General features: G+C 37.0%; 1 protein-coding gene across 3 annotated transcripts in view; it reads right to left on the reverse strand.

The window, feature by feature from the left end:
- The window catches only part of LOC136858381 (transmembrane protein 179), a 267306-nt gene extending 258933 nt beyond the window's left edge, over nt 1-8373 (reverse strand). For all 3 annotated transcript variants that reach the window (XR_010858634.2, XM_067137882.2, XM_067137883.2), the window contains exon 1: nt 7940-8373. Coding sequence is in view for 2 of the 3 variants with exons in the window: in XM_067137882.2 (XP_066993983.1) it covers nt 7940-8289 (350 nt within the window). In the remaining variant the exon portion in view is untranslated. The remainder of the gene's footprint in view (nt 1-7939) is intronic.
- Between the last annotated feature and the right edge of the window lie 5645 nt (nt 8374-14018).

Below are 14018 nucleotides of genomic sequence, written 5' to 3' on the forward strand. Positions count from 1 at the left end.
TCTAATTGAGATTGTATTATGGGATTCATTAAAAAAAAAGTGGCTCACAAATCCCCAACTTCTATTAACTTTTGTTGTTTTATCACTTTTTTGTCAACATTGGTGCTGATCTAGTCGTTGTTTCAAAAACATATATATATTATGTGTGCCAATGTTCATTTTGCTTCGGTCCCTTCTTTTAATTGGCCGATATGTAATATTACTCTACTTCTTTGAATTGTGAGGATCCATATTGTCATTCCTTGACAACCCTTGCACTATTTTGAGATATTGTTCACTCTGTATGTGTACTCCAGGTATTATTATCAGTGTTCGTCCCTTCAACTTATGTACCTTCTTTTCAGATTTTGACCCTTTTGTGAATTTCTCTAGTGTGACGCAAGCATGTTATTTCCTATCGTAACAAGAAAAAAAGATAATAATAGAAAAAATAATAATAATGAAAAGGCTTGTAGAAACTCTAGTCAGGACCACTACTGTGCTTAGACATTAGTTGGAATTCCCACTGAATGGGCTTGTTGGTCTTGTATCTTGTATAAAATTTCTGCTTTTTTTGAGAATCACCAAATGAAAAAGAAAATTGTAACATTTTTACCTTTATCTTGTTGTCAGTTTTGAAAATACATAGCTTCAAACCCTTTGGTCGTTTCCAAAAGAAAAGGGGATTTTTTTATTTTCCCTGTTCTTTCCATGTCCATATACCTACCACGACTTTGCCTTTTGGGTTTGCCCCACAGCACGGCCCGCTGCGCGTGATTAACTCTGCTGACTTGCTGTATAGTGGAGGATTGGGCACCTTATTCCGAAAGTAACTGGCATATTAACCACTATCATCGCTTGCTAATAAATCACGTGACAAGTGTCATCAGCATATTGCTCATTTTCTTGCAACCAACCGTAATGCCGCAATTCCTGTCTTCAAGGACCATCCTCATGCTTGTTGTAGATGCTGAAAAGCTGGGGAGATAATATGAATCCCAGTTCACTCCAGCAGCAGTTGAGAAGATATCAAGGAGGATTCTGTTTCCTATACATATAAATATTTCACTGCAGTTAATTATCTTACCTGACCATTTGTGATAGGCTAGAATAAATATAATGAGTTGTTTTGCCACCATGTACACATCCTCTTATTAATGGTTGGCACAGCAGATTGTCCATCATTAAAATAACCATTCCATGGAAACCTGAAAGCCAAGCTCAGTGGAACCTCTTGATACTTGATTTACTTGATTCAAGAACTGGACAAAATCCAAAGAAAAGCAGCTCGATTTGTTCTGGGTGATTTCCAACAAAAGAGTAGAGTTACAAAAATGTTGCAAAGTTTGGGCTGGCAAGACTTGGGAGAAAGGAGACGAGCTGCTCGACTAAGTGGTATATTACATGCTACAAATCTTGTGTTATGGTCCATATTGAAATGTACTTAAAGTCAAATAATAATACTAGATTATAAATTCCACCTGTTCAATACATTAGTTTTTTATTTTAATTTAAGAAATTGTTCTTAAAATATTAGATATAGGGACATGTTTCACCCATAATGATCATACCTGAAAGAAAGACAGATCAGGATCCTGACTGTTCTTATATGTCTAAATATAAATAAGAGGATACTGTTTTAGGTACAAATGTGTATAAAATGACTAGCAAGTAGAATATAGTACTGCAGTTATAAGTACTCTTATGACAAAGTCTTATAATCAATCCTTATTGTGGATCTTTATGAATGTCTTGTTTTTTAAATGTGGTAACAAGTAGTTAGTTAAAAGTTCAAAAAGAATACGTAAATTGCTGCGCTGAAGTGAAATCTGGTAAATATGGTGCCTTATTCTGGAGACGGCATAAGAAGCTTATAATAGCTTAATATTTAGGATAAAAGTCACTCTTAGTGGTAGTAAAATTTAAATCCACAGTTGACTTTTAATACAAGAAGCTACAACTACGTCTACCAGCTAATTATAAATATAGCTACGTTTTCTGACGAGTACCTGTCCTTGCTCTTAAGTGCTTCAAGAAGTTTGTCGTCTTATCTTTTCATATAAAGTTAAACTTCAACTTAGCCATATATAGTTAAAATCCTCAGCCTGGCCGAGACTCGAACCTGGGACCCTCTGAGCCAAGACCAGTACTCTGACCATTCAGCTAAGGAATCGGACATATAATATACTGTACAATATTGTCATGTAATTTCAATATCTGCTTCTCTGTCTGAGTCAAGTGGAAAAAGTTTTTTAAAAATAATTTCAGTTACATATACTAGTGTTTTATTAGTTTGAAAGAATTAAAATAATGGATGGTAATGGATAAATGAGGAGCATCGTTTCAAATCGTATTAAGTGCACAGATTATAAATTTACAGGAAGTTAAAAAAAAGTTTTACTTTCTAACCAAATAACACATGTCAAAATTCTAAACGGCAAAATCTAGGTAATGAGGTTATGTTCCAGAATTGTTCAAGATTCAAATCATTTCACAATATATGAAGGAGTCATTCTAATTATAAAATTTCACTTAATACGTTTTGAACCAATTCACTGAACAAAATATGTTCTGATACAACCTTTTATTCACGTAACACGATTTGAAACGTTCATTTGATTTAGAAGATTTTTTTGACTTTATTGTTAGCTACAGCGCATCATGCACAGTAAATTAAGTTATTATTAACACATTGTTAATGCTATATGGATGTTTACAGTCTTGCAAGTAATCCTTCTTTCTTGTGAAAACAGTCACAGTCGTCATCATGAGTCAGCCTACCAGTATCTGGCGTTGAACTGATATTCATGCTGAAACATAAAATTGCAAACTGTCGAACGCTTTCCAGTTGTCTCCAAATCTGGCTTTCAGCAGGTTCTCGACATCCAGTTTTTAGCGTCATATAAATGCTCTTGGTTTATCGATCACGGGAGGTTCATGTACCTGGCTCAGCCTTATGCCTCGTTTCAGAGGGGTCATCAAACCTGTACGTCGGTTCCATCTTTACTGTAACGTGGTTCTGACCACTTTTCTCGCTTTTCTTCAGATTCACCCCTTTCTTTTATCCCGTCCAATTTCTTAAAATGCCTGGCGAGGATCTTGTAGTCCTTTATAACCCATTCTTTTCCTAGATGTTTTACAGTCCCCACAGGCTGATAGATCTCTCTGTATTCCTCGGAAGTAACGATGTCTGAGCACTTACGAAGAAACTTTTCTACAACACCAAAACCCTGTCTGCGGGTAAAAAGAAATGTCCTCTAACAGGAAGGATGACAACAATCATGGAAATGTTAGCGGGTGCTTTGGTTTGTAGCCAGTAAACTACAGCATGGATAACATGCATGTTCTTGTTTTGGCCTCCACATCCATCTGCGAACAGGTGATCGATTTATCGAAATGTACCTCATCTAAAAACGAAGTAACACTTGATGACACCTCGTTTGGCCGTCTTCCAGCCTGTCTCATTCCATACATAAAATTTTGGATTCTGAATACTGACATCGGTAACACACAGTGCGTAAAATGATATTTTGGGCGAAGAGAACGCTTCGCCAACTGATAATTTAGGCAGTGGTTGTACCTGTTGCAAATCGTTCCCTCATAGGTTTGCGAAAAGCCTGTGAGCGAATTTTATGTGCTACCAAATCAGCTCGTAAACGATTCTTTTTTGGCACTACCTTTTTCAGACTTTACCTGAAAGAGCACTCGAGCGCAGTAACTACAAGAATCCGTGGATGGTGCCACAAACCTAATGCTGAACTGTGTATGGAAAATATTCTGGAAGAACCACTTTTTCACTTTCAGGTCCACGGAAACACTCGCATTATACATTTTGTGGAGTCTGTTTATGTTTAACTCTGCTTGTAGATAAAGCCTCTGACTTTTATTCCTGTTGTAATGCCATTCCCTTCCTAATAACTGAGAATTAAACGCAATCACCTTTTCTTTCTTTGCAGCAAACAGAGCACTCTTCCTATTCCTGCCTCTCTTCTCTCGAACACCTTCACCATTCTTAACAGATTTGGATATATTATTAATCCTGGTTTGGCTTATTCCGAACAATTTCTGAAAGAATTTTAAGCAGACCACTTTTGCTTGATCACCAGTATTCACATAGAAAAGAAGAATAAACGACTAGTATAGTTACGCGCATAAGCTGTATTCCGTTCTTGTAAGTTCAGTTGTACTGTGCAATTATATCAACTTTTTCCTTGCAACATAATTGCAACCCTTATATGCTTCCTACTTCCTTTCGAACGCTCTCCTAGGAGTAAGTAGCCCTCCATGCTGATCGAAGTCAACGGGCATGCAAGCAATACCACACTGTCAAGTACGATATAAAAATAGCGGGAACAGCCAACAAAAGAGCAGGATAAATGCAGAATGGGAAACATTATTGTGAACATAATACGTTTTGAACCGTTCGCCGTGGTGCACTTAATACGATTTGTTCCAAATCATGTTTTTCAGCACTGAATTCATATGGGAAAGAATACGAAATGACCCGATCTAACTCAACAGCGTTAAAGAGCATATCCTAATTGGGGGGGGAACCGCATCAAAACATATTCTGACCTCGACTGCATTTAATACGTTTTGAAATGGTGCTCCTGAAATCTTTTAACTAATGGTTAAAAGATCCTAGGGTATTAAGGGTGTGCTGAAAAATCTGATTCAATTGAATTACATATTGTAATATTTTGTGCATTAAAAACAAATTAGTTCATTCAAATGTCAGACTACCGTAGTACTTACTTTACAAATAAAAGTTTTTATAAAATCCTCCTCATCAATACAAATCAAATCATCTGTTAGATGGAACAAAGTCTATACATGTTTCAGCCTATTCTCAAGGCCATCTTCAGTAGCAGAACAATTATTACATAACACAAAAACAAATTAAAAATATTGATGAAGTGAAATGACAATGATCATGATTAATGATTGCAAAACGAAATGTTAACAAAAACACGAATTGTTAATGAAATTCGCAAAAGTTAAAGAAATTTTGTTTATCGACATGCTCGGAAAGTTAATGAACACACTATTTTGTTCATTAACATACAAAATTGTTCATGAACATTGTTCATTAACAGTGTTTATTACCAAAGTGAACGAAAACATCTTGGTGTGGACGCACCTAAGTTGAAGCAATGCCAGGACTCATGGATGAGGGGAAATTGTGAAGATGTTTATAAAAATGAGAAAATAACGTAGTAATAATAATAATAATAAGACAAGAGGGACTCATGAAAGAAAGGAGGATTCACTTTACATTAGATGCCCTCATATCACAGAGTAAAAAAAAAAAAAAAAAAAAAAAAAAAACTAAACATGAAGGTCTACAATATAAGAAGCTCATAAAATTGATCAACTATAATATTACAATGACCATTGTTTGTTGAGATGTGCTTTGTGTCTTCTGCTGCCAATTATCTCCAATCGATGGGATTACTGCTACGTACCGAGTACCTGCCTGAATATTGGCGGGAAGTAGCTGGAGAGTTAGATCTCTCTCTTCTTTAGCATGCCATTCCTCTGGTTCATAAATTTTCTGATACTACTGGTACGTAAACACACTGGTTCATAATAGCATTCCAGCTATTCAATCCCTTCTCTGAGGCACTGATTGGAATGAGCAGTGTACACACTTAACAGGTCAATTAGGTCGTTACAATGACATCAGATGGAATTCGTGATAAAAAGCAATGCTATCATATGAAATACGCTTTATTATAATTTTTGGGTACACATATTTTCTCACTTTTAACAAACAGTATTATACTGCTGATCTAACAGTCCAAAGTTCCAAAACCGGAATGACCAGGCCACAGACAGCCATGAACACTCTTTAATTTTTTTGGGGGGGGGGAAGAAGAGCGAATAGTGTACAGTCACAGGTCAAAAACTATGCCCTTTTACTCATCTGTTTAATAAGAGTACCCGATGAGTCGGAAAAATCTCAATTCACTACACTGGCAGGAGAAAAACTATCTGACTTGGAGGCAAATTTTTCCTCCAAGCCAGAGGAGACCGTAGTTCCTTATTGCCCAACTTACATACCAATTTTCATTACATTATCTTTACCCATTTTCTCATGGCTCGGCGTGATAGCAACAAAAATCCAAATTCATTAATATCTCTGTTATTCAGTACAATAAAAATGTATAAGACATAAATGATCGGAAATTTAACACTGTGTAGTTTTAGCTATGTAGTATTTATCAACAGAACCACTAATAACATAAATAATTGAGAATTAAATTTTAGGCCATTCCCCTAAACTACCATTTCACTCAGCGTGAACAAAATTATTTATGGCCGAGATTGTAGCGACTTATTTACCGATTTTACATACCGATTTTCATTAAATTCCCTTTAGCCGTTTTCTTGCGATGTGCGTACATACATATATACAGACAGATAGAAATTAGGGAAAATTAAAAAGTGCATTTCCTATTGTGGACACGACCGATGCAGAAATACCATTCTCTTCCAATTCTGAGCAAAGTACAGATAAAACTCCCATTTTATAAATATAGATTACGAACATTCCTACCTTTAACAGCTCCACTCAAGCTTATTCATCTATTAATGTCATTCCACACTATCTCTTCACCGACAGCTCGACTCCTTACTCCCAAGTCTTCCCAGCACACGGTTACCAACATTTTTGTAACACTACTCTTTTGCCAAAAATCACCATGAAAAAATTGTTCTCCTTTCCTCTGGATCTTTTCCAGTTCTCACATCAATTAATCGAAATGTGGGTCCCATACTATAAGCCTAACTGGGGTGTCAACAGAGACTTAATACGCCTTCCTTTACATCCTTAGTACAACTCCTAAAAACCCTCACAACAATATGAGGAGAACTTTAACCTTTATTTACAACCCCATTAAAGTGATTACCCTAACAAAGATCTCTCTTTATATTACCACCGAAGTATAGCACGCAAACCTTTTCTTGAGCCCTGAGCTCCATAGTGCTGAATGGGAACTAAGGCTCAAGAAAAGGTTTGCGTACTAACAGTGATCCCCATTAGGTACTTTCACCCCATCAATGCAGTAATTAAAACTTGGAGGACTTTTCCTCACGGTGAAACTTACAACCTGACTTTTCATCCTGTTTGCCATCAAACCATTGTCTGCTGTCCATCTCACAACGCCCTCGAAGTATCTTTGCAGTCGCTCACAATACTTTAACTCATACTACTCTATACAATATGGTATAACACCATCTGCAAAAAAACGTATCTGTGATTCCAGTTATTTGAATTATAGGGTACAAAAGACAGGTTCAAGCCATTTCATTTTTTGTTAAAAATGTTAGATAAACTGCTCTCAGATTTAAAAGAATTACTGATAAATATATCCAGATATGAAATTTGAAATGGCTAATCAAGCATCTTATTTTCTCAGTATGTTACTGGCTTTACGTCCCACTAACCACTTATACAGTTTTTCGGAGACGCCGAGGTGCCGGAATTTAGTCCCACATGAGTTCTTTTATGTGTCAGTAAATCTACCGACACGAGGCTGACGTATTTGAACATATTTTCAAATGCCACCGGACTGAGCCAAGATCGAACCTGCCAAGTTGGGGTCTGAGCCACTCAGCCCAATTTTTGTTCAGTATGGGGGTATTTTAAAATTAAAATTAATCAGTTTGTTATATAGTGAAATTACACAATAATATGACTATGTGTATGTGAAATTATGGTTTATCCTTTCCGAGACATTGTCAATTGTATAAAACATGCTTAATGAATAAATATAGGCTATTTTTCTACAACTTCCAATCATAGTCTACCTACGCCCTGGCCGGATCCTTAAACACACGCAGATAATTAGTAAATATGTGCATAACCAAGAAAAGACACCATTCAAACGAAACCTTTAGGATGACAGACAGATCAACAATTTTTAAAATGTTATCATCCATCTAAATCTTAACTTACCCATGTGTGGTCTTGCCTCCTCTACCGCACATCGTGAAAAACGTCGCCCATACCACTGAAAATATAACTGAAGACACGGGGACATATTGGCAAAATTGACAGTAACTTTCTTTTCCCCACTCAGTCTTTAAAATATCTACTTGACTTGCGCTCGTTCCATTGAAGGTAATGTTACTGAACAGAAAACAACCACTATCAAAAATGCCAGACAACTGTCCAAGTGAGTAACTGGCAATTATACCCGATACAGCAGCAAAAAAATAAATAAGAATCTGAATTGCTTTCCATGCTGAAAATACAAACTTCGATTCCCTTTCGTACAGGGTTATATACTGCTCCAGCATAACCATTGTTCCCTCACATCCTAAACTACCACATGTATCCCACAATCTGACAGTAGCATTTAATACAACGTAAGATGCAACCCGCACTGCGTATTTTTGTTTATGCGAATGATGTCATTTGAAATCACACGTGAGGCGTGGCATGAGCACATAGAGTTTACAATATAAGGAGCTTCTGCCAGAGGGTTGTATTATCATGACCATATTCTCTTTGATCATGTCTACAGAAGTCACAGCCGTGAAAGCATTAACTATTTGGCATTATACCAGTGTAAATGTGTAGAGTACAAAGTGTTCTCATAGACTGGTGTGTTTAAAGTTTTCCAAGTGATATTCATCAAATAAAGGATTTTGGACTGGGCAAAATTACAAATAACCAGAAGAAGAACTATTTGGCATCAATCTAAACAAGACAACGTCATGTCCGTACAGGCCAGAGACGTAACCAAGTAAAATTACAATATTATCAGTAAATAGCTTAAGAAGATAATAGCGGAAACTTCTCGCCAAAACTAGAGATAGCGGTTCGAGTTGGCAACGTAGGAAGCGCTGATTTACAACTGTGAGAACCAACCAAACATTGTAAGAAATAATATCGACCAGTAAATGATTTCTAATGGTTGGTACGAGGAGTATTTATGCCATATATGGCTGTAATAACTGAAAGGCCTAACTGCAAAAGTCACATTCTCAACGTTTTTTGGAAAATAATTTATTGATATATCATTATTTTTCACATTGATATGCGCCTTATTCTAAAGGATTACACCATCAAAACTGACAGTATCCTATTTAAATTTAATGTTGAAAATCACGTTTTGAAGCAAAAGTAACATTCTCCACTGAGGATTCTAGTGCAAAACTCACATTCTCCTCTCAGCTAATGGGAAACTCTAGTTTGGTCACATGATGTAGTCATGTGACACAATTAGCAACAGGTCAAGACCGACTCCAATCCTCAGACCTTAATATTTAAAAAAACATGGCGGCAGAAGTAGCCGAATGGATGCGAATGGCTGACGCGAACACAGTATATCACGTACAATGGCGTTAATTTAACATGAGAAATGTAATATCATAGGGAAAAATCACTTTTTCACGTACGAAAACGCTTCGCCAATAAGTACGCCCCACATACAATCAACTAGAATAATATATATTGTACCGGGAACACCGCTACGACAGAAGTTCGAAGTATGTTTGTTGAACTTCGCGCGAGATGGAAGGTAGGCAGCCCGCCGAACGCAGTGACGTACCCAGCGAGTGACGTGGCCGCCGTAAGCCAGCTCTCCGCTACCATATATGGTAATGATCCAGCTCGTCCTCAAAAGTACATCTTTGAGCTAATTTATCGCTATTTTGACACTGCCATCTTAAAGGCCCTTACAATAGACATCATCTGTTCAGATTTCAAGAAAATCCACCGAATATTATAGAAGTTATAAGGGTAGATAGTACCCGAGTTCTAGACACTTCCATGCGAACGTGTATAAAAGGAAGACCACCCGACCTACGAATTCAGTGTCTATCACTCCGCCGTCTCTGTGACACGGGTGACAAGAGAAGTGTTGTGCGTGTCGAACTGCTAGTCGACAGTCTGCGAAATCCAAGTTCGGTATTTTCTCTAAGTGTTGTATCAGGACTTTGCCATATTCTTGAAGTGCCTGAATGGGACTTTGTTTTCTGCGAGCATCGTATTGGAACTTTGTCATATTGACACATTGGGACTTTGTTTTTTTTTTTTGTCGTGTGTCGTGATTGGACTTTGTTTTTTTCTTAAAGTGCCATATAAGAACTTTGTTTTTTTCCTGAAGCGTCTCATTGGAACTTAGTTATTTTCGCCAAGTGTCGCGATAAGACTTTATTATTTTCTTAAGGTGACATACTGGAACATTGTCATCGAAACTTTATTTTCTTCGAGTGTCGTGTTGGGACTTTAACATTTCGACACGTGGGAACTTTATTTTCTTCGAGTGTCGTGTTGGGACTTTAACATTTCGGCACATTGGAACTTTGTTATTTCTACACATTGGAACTTTTTTTTTTTTTGAAGTGCCACATAAGGACTTACTTATTCGACGACGATTGAATTTTCATGTGTGTTGTGTATCACATTGAACTTACGCGAACTTATATTTTTGAATCAATTTCTGGAACATTGAACCTAGGGGACATTAAACATTACGTTTAATTGTGAAATATGCAATGCTTTCCAAGTGCTGCACAGGGACTTACGTTTTGATTCTTAAAGACTGTGACAATTCGGAATACGCATATCGCATTTCCCTAAAGCCTAGAACTTTCCCGTATTTTGAGTGATCCATAATTTATGAAGTCAGACTTTTTCTTTCAAATATTATTTTCTTTAATGGCTATTCACTTCGCTTATTAATGCAACAGGACAGTTTCCGAGTGCTACTTATTCAGTTCATTGCCAATATGTTTTAAACCTTCAGAACTGTGCATTTAGGACTGCAGTAACAGTAATCCTCTAGAACATCCTGACTTACAGTGAACTTGCCTTATGAACTTGCATTTCTACCAGTACTTGTTCTTCGAGTGATTATTCTAGAACGTTTTTGCAGTAATCATAATTAAAAGGTCATATCTGTTCAGACAGTGCCCTGAATGTGTGGAGTGCCGTACAGGAAATTCAGGTGTGAATTACGTCTCGAATCGAACCCAGGAACACGTACCAATCTTCGGGACATTCCAGAACGTCGAGACTTCCAGAACGTCGAGACACTTCCAGAACCTCCAGACGTTCCAGAATTCCTCATCCGAGCAGGTGTGGTCCCTGCCCAGTCGATGTCCAGCACCATCCCCGGGACTTGGAGGTACCAACCAGCCACGACATTTCCATGCTGCTGTATGAAGGTGATATGAACTTGCTTTTGATGATCAATAAACTCAATTTATCAAAATAATCTCTCAATTTGATAACTATACCTCTCTCTGTACCAGCTCCAATGATAAAGCCACAACAGAGATTAAGTCTCATGCTCGTTCATTTAATATCAAGCGCCTTAAAGATATGAACACATTTTTACGGGTACAATATACTACTAGAAAAGAGATAACAAGCTGATTATATAGAAATTTCATTTAGTCAAATAACGTTTTCTCTTGGATTTCACTTCAAAATCAAATCAACAATCAAAATCTCTTTATTTGCAAATGAGGTGTCTACCTCGGTGGCAAATGGTACACTAAAATACATTATTGTCAAGCACTAAATTTTAAATTAACAGGAGACTAAGAAAATTTTCCTAGAATACAATATTATACAATTTACGCTAATAATTTTTTCTATTAAACACACACATCATCCTTAATAAATTTATATTGTTTACAAAATTCTACTTATAATATCTTACAAACATAGTCAACACATATACAGTACGGTATGTGAAATTACTTCTAATAATACTATACAACTGGTATAAGATTAAAATTAACATTGAAATAATTTACATATTTATATTTTACCCATTTTGGAACCTAAGTAGCATAACGACCTGCTGCGTCTTAACCAGAGCCCCTTTTGCCACCACTTTTCAGAGTTCCTGAAGGGCCTTCCCAGCTACCGTAGCGGTCCCACGGCCCTCGAAGTCCCCACTGTACTTCACCCCTACAGGCAGTCCCTTACTTGGGCTGTCCAAACTCCTTAGACCAGGGGATGGAATTAATTTAATCACACACATTTATTATTTACAATATCCTGCACTGGTCGAATGCCCTCTAACATTTAATTTATTATCTCTGTTGTTGTTTATTCTCTTCTTGAATATCTGTACAGATTTTGGAAAAGGATCAAACACTACCCCTGGTAAACTGTTCCACTCCTTCACGCCCTTCCCAATGAAAGAAAATTTACCCCAATCGCTTCTGCTAAAATCCTTCTAATTTTGTACTTGTGGTCAGTTCTACCAATATAATTATTTTCCAACCGAAGCCTCTCACGGATATCTCCCCATGCTTCTTCTCCTGTATAGGCTCTATATAATCCTATAAGTCTACTTTTCTCCCTTCTCTTACTTAAAGTTTCCCACCCAAGTTCCTTTAACATTTCTGATACACTACTCTTTCTCCTGAAATCCCCTGTTACAAACCTTGCTGCTTTCCTCTGCACACCATCTAGTTCTTTTATTAGGTATTCTTGGTGAGGATCCCAAACACTGTTTGCATATTCCAATAATGGACGAACCATACTTAAGTAACATTTTTCTTTTAATTCTTTGTTGCATCCTTTAAGTAGCCTCATTATGACATGTAACGATCTGTATGCTTTCCCAACAACGTCATCAACATAACCCTTCCAGTGCAAATTACTTTCAAATCTCACACCTAAGTATTTGCACTTGCCATCTTTTGGGATAACTACCTCATCCAAAGTATATTCAAATTCAGTTTTAAAGCTCCTGTTTGTAAAAGTTGTAACAGTCGATTTGGCTCCATTAATCTTCATATTATTTTCTTCAACCCATTCCTGGATACTGTCAAGGTCCCTTTGTAATTCTGAACAATCCTCAATGTTATTTATTTCCCTATAAACAATTATGTCATCTGCATACAATCTTATTTTCGATGTTATATTGTTCCCTAAGTCATTTGCGTATATTAAGAAAAGTAACGGACCGATTATACTACCCTGTGCAATTCCCTTCCAGACTTTCTCTTCCTGTGATATATTATTTCCTACTTTGACTTTCTGAACCCTTGAATTTAGAAATGTTCTTATCCAACGTATAACCCTTACGTCCAATCCTATTCCCTCCAATTTCTTTAATAATATTCCATGTTCCACTCTATCAAAGGCTTTGGAAAGATCTATGGCTATGCAATCTAACTGGCCTCCTGAATCTAACTGATCTGATATGTCCTGCTTGGTTCGATAGATGAAAATACATGATGAACCTGTTAAAATTATACTTATAACGTCATTTTGAACGCTTCAAATTAAATTAAAGTGCAAGATTTCTCAATTTATTCGCTCTAATGAGAACGATGAAACCTAATTTGTTGCCTAGTTTTGAAGTGGACAATTTGTTATATTCAGCGCCCAATTAAAGGAAAGTACACCCGAAATGACGTTATAGGCTTCATGTCCCACTAACTACTTTTTTATGGTTTTCGGAGACGCCGAAGTGCCGGAATTTAGTCCCGCAGTAGTTATTTTACATGTCAGTAAATCTACCGATACAAGGCTGATGAATATGAGCACCTTCAAATACCACCGGAATGAGTCAGGATCGAACCTGCCAACTTGTTGCCAGATGACCAGCGCCTTAATCGTCTGAGCCACACAGCCCAAGTACTCCCGAAATGATTAAGTTAAACCAATGAACGGCCCTGGTAATGCTAACATAATGCTGACATATGACATAGCAACACGTCACACAATGATGGTAACCTTAGTGATGAAACGTTCAGACACTAAAGATGTAGTAGGTTTTTACCCATTAAAGAACATGAGTGCAGAATCTCTATTGATTCTAAACATTGATATTTAACCACATGGACGAGCTTCAGTTCAGTACAGCCTGCTTGATAACAGAAAACCACAGCATGAATCGAAAGGTGTTGGCAGTGTAAAACCCTGAGTTACATACCCAGCCAATCCCTCCAAGTCACTATTTCTTCTGTATAACAGTATACATATTGCTCCAACTGTCACACTTATAGGGTTTGTTATTCTCCACAAGATCCAGCCAAACATTTCCGAAGGCAAGCAC

Source organism: Anabrus simplex, chromosome 1, assembly GCF_040414725.1.
Source record: "Anabrus simplex isolate iqAnaSimp1 chromosome 1, ASM4041472v1, whole genome shotgun sequence".
Taxonomy (NCBI): domain Eukaryota; kingdom Metazoa; phylum Arthropoda; class Insecta; order Orthoptera; family Tettigoniidae; genus Anabrus; species Anabrus simplex.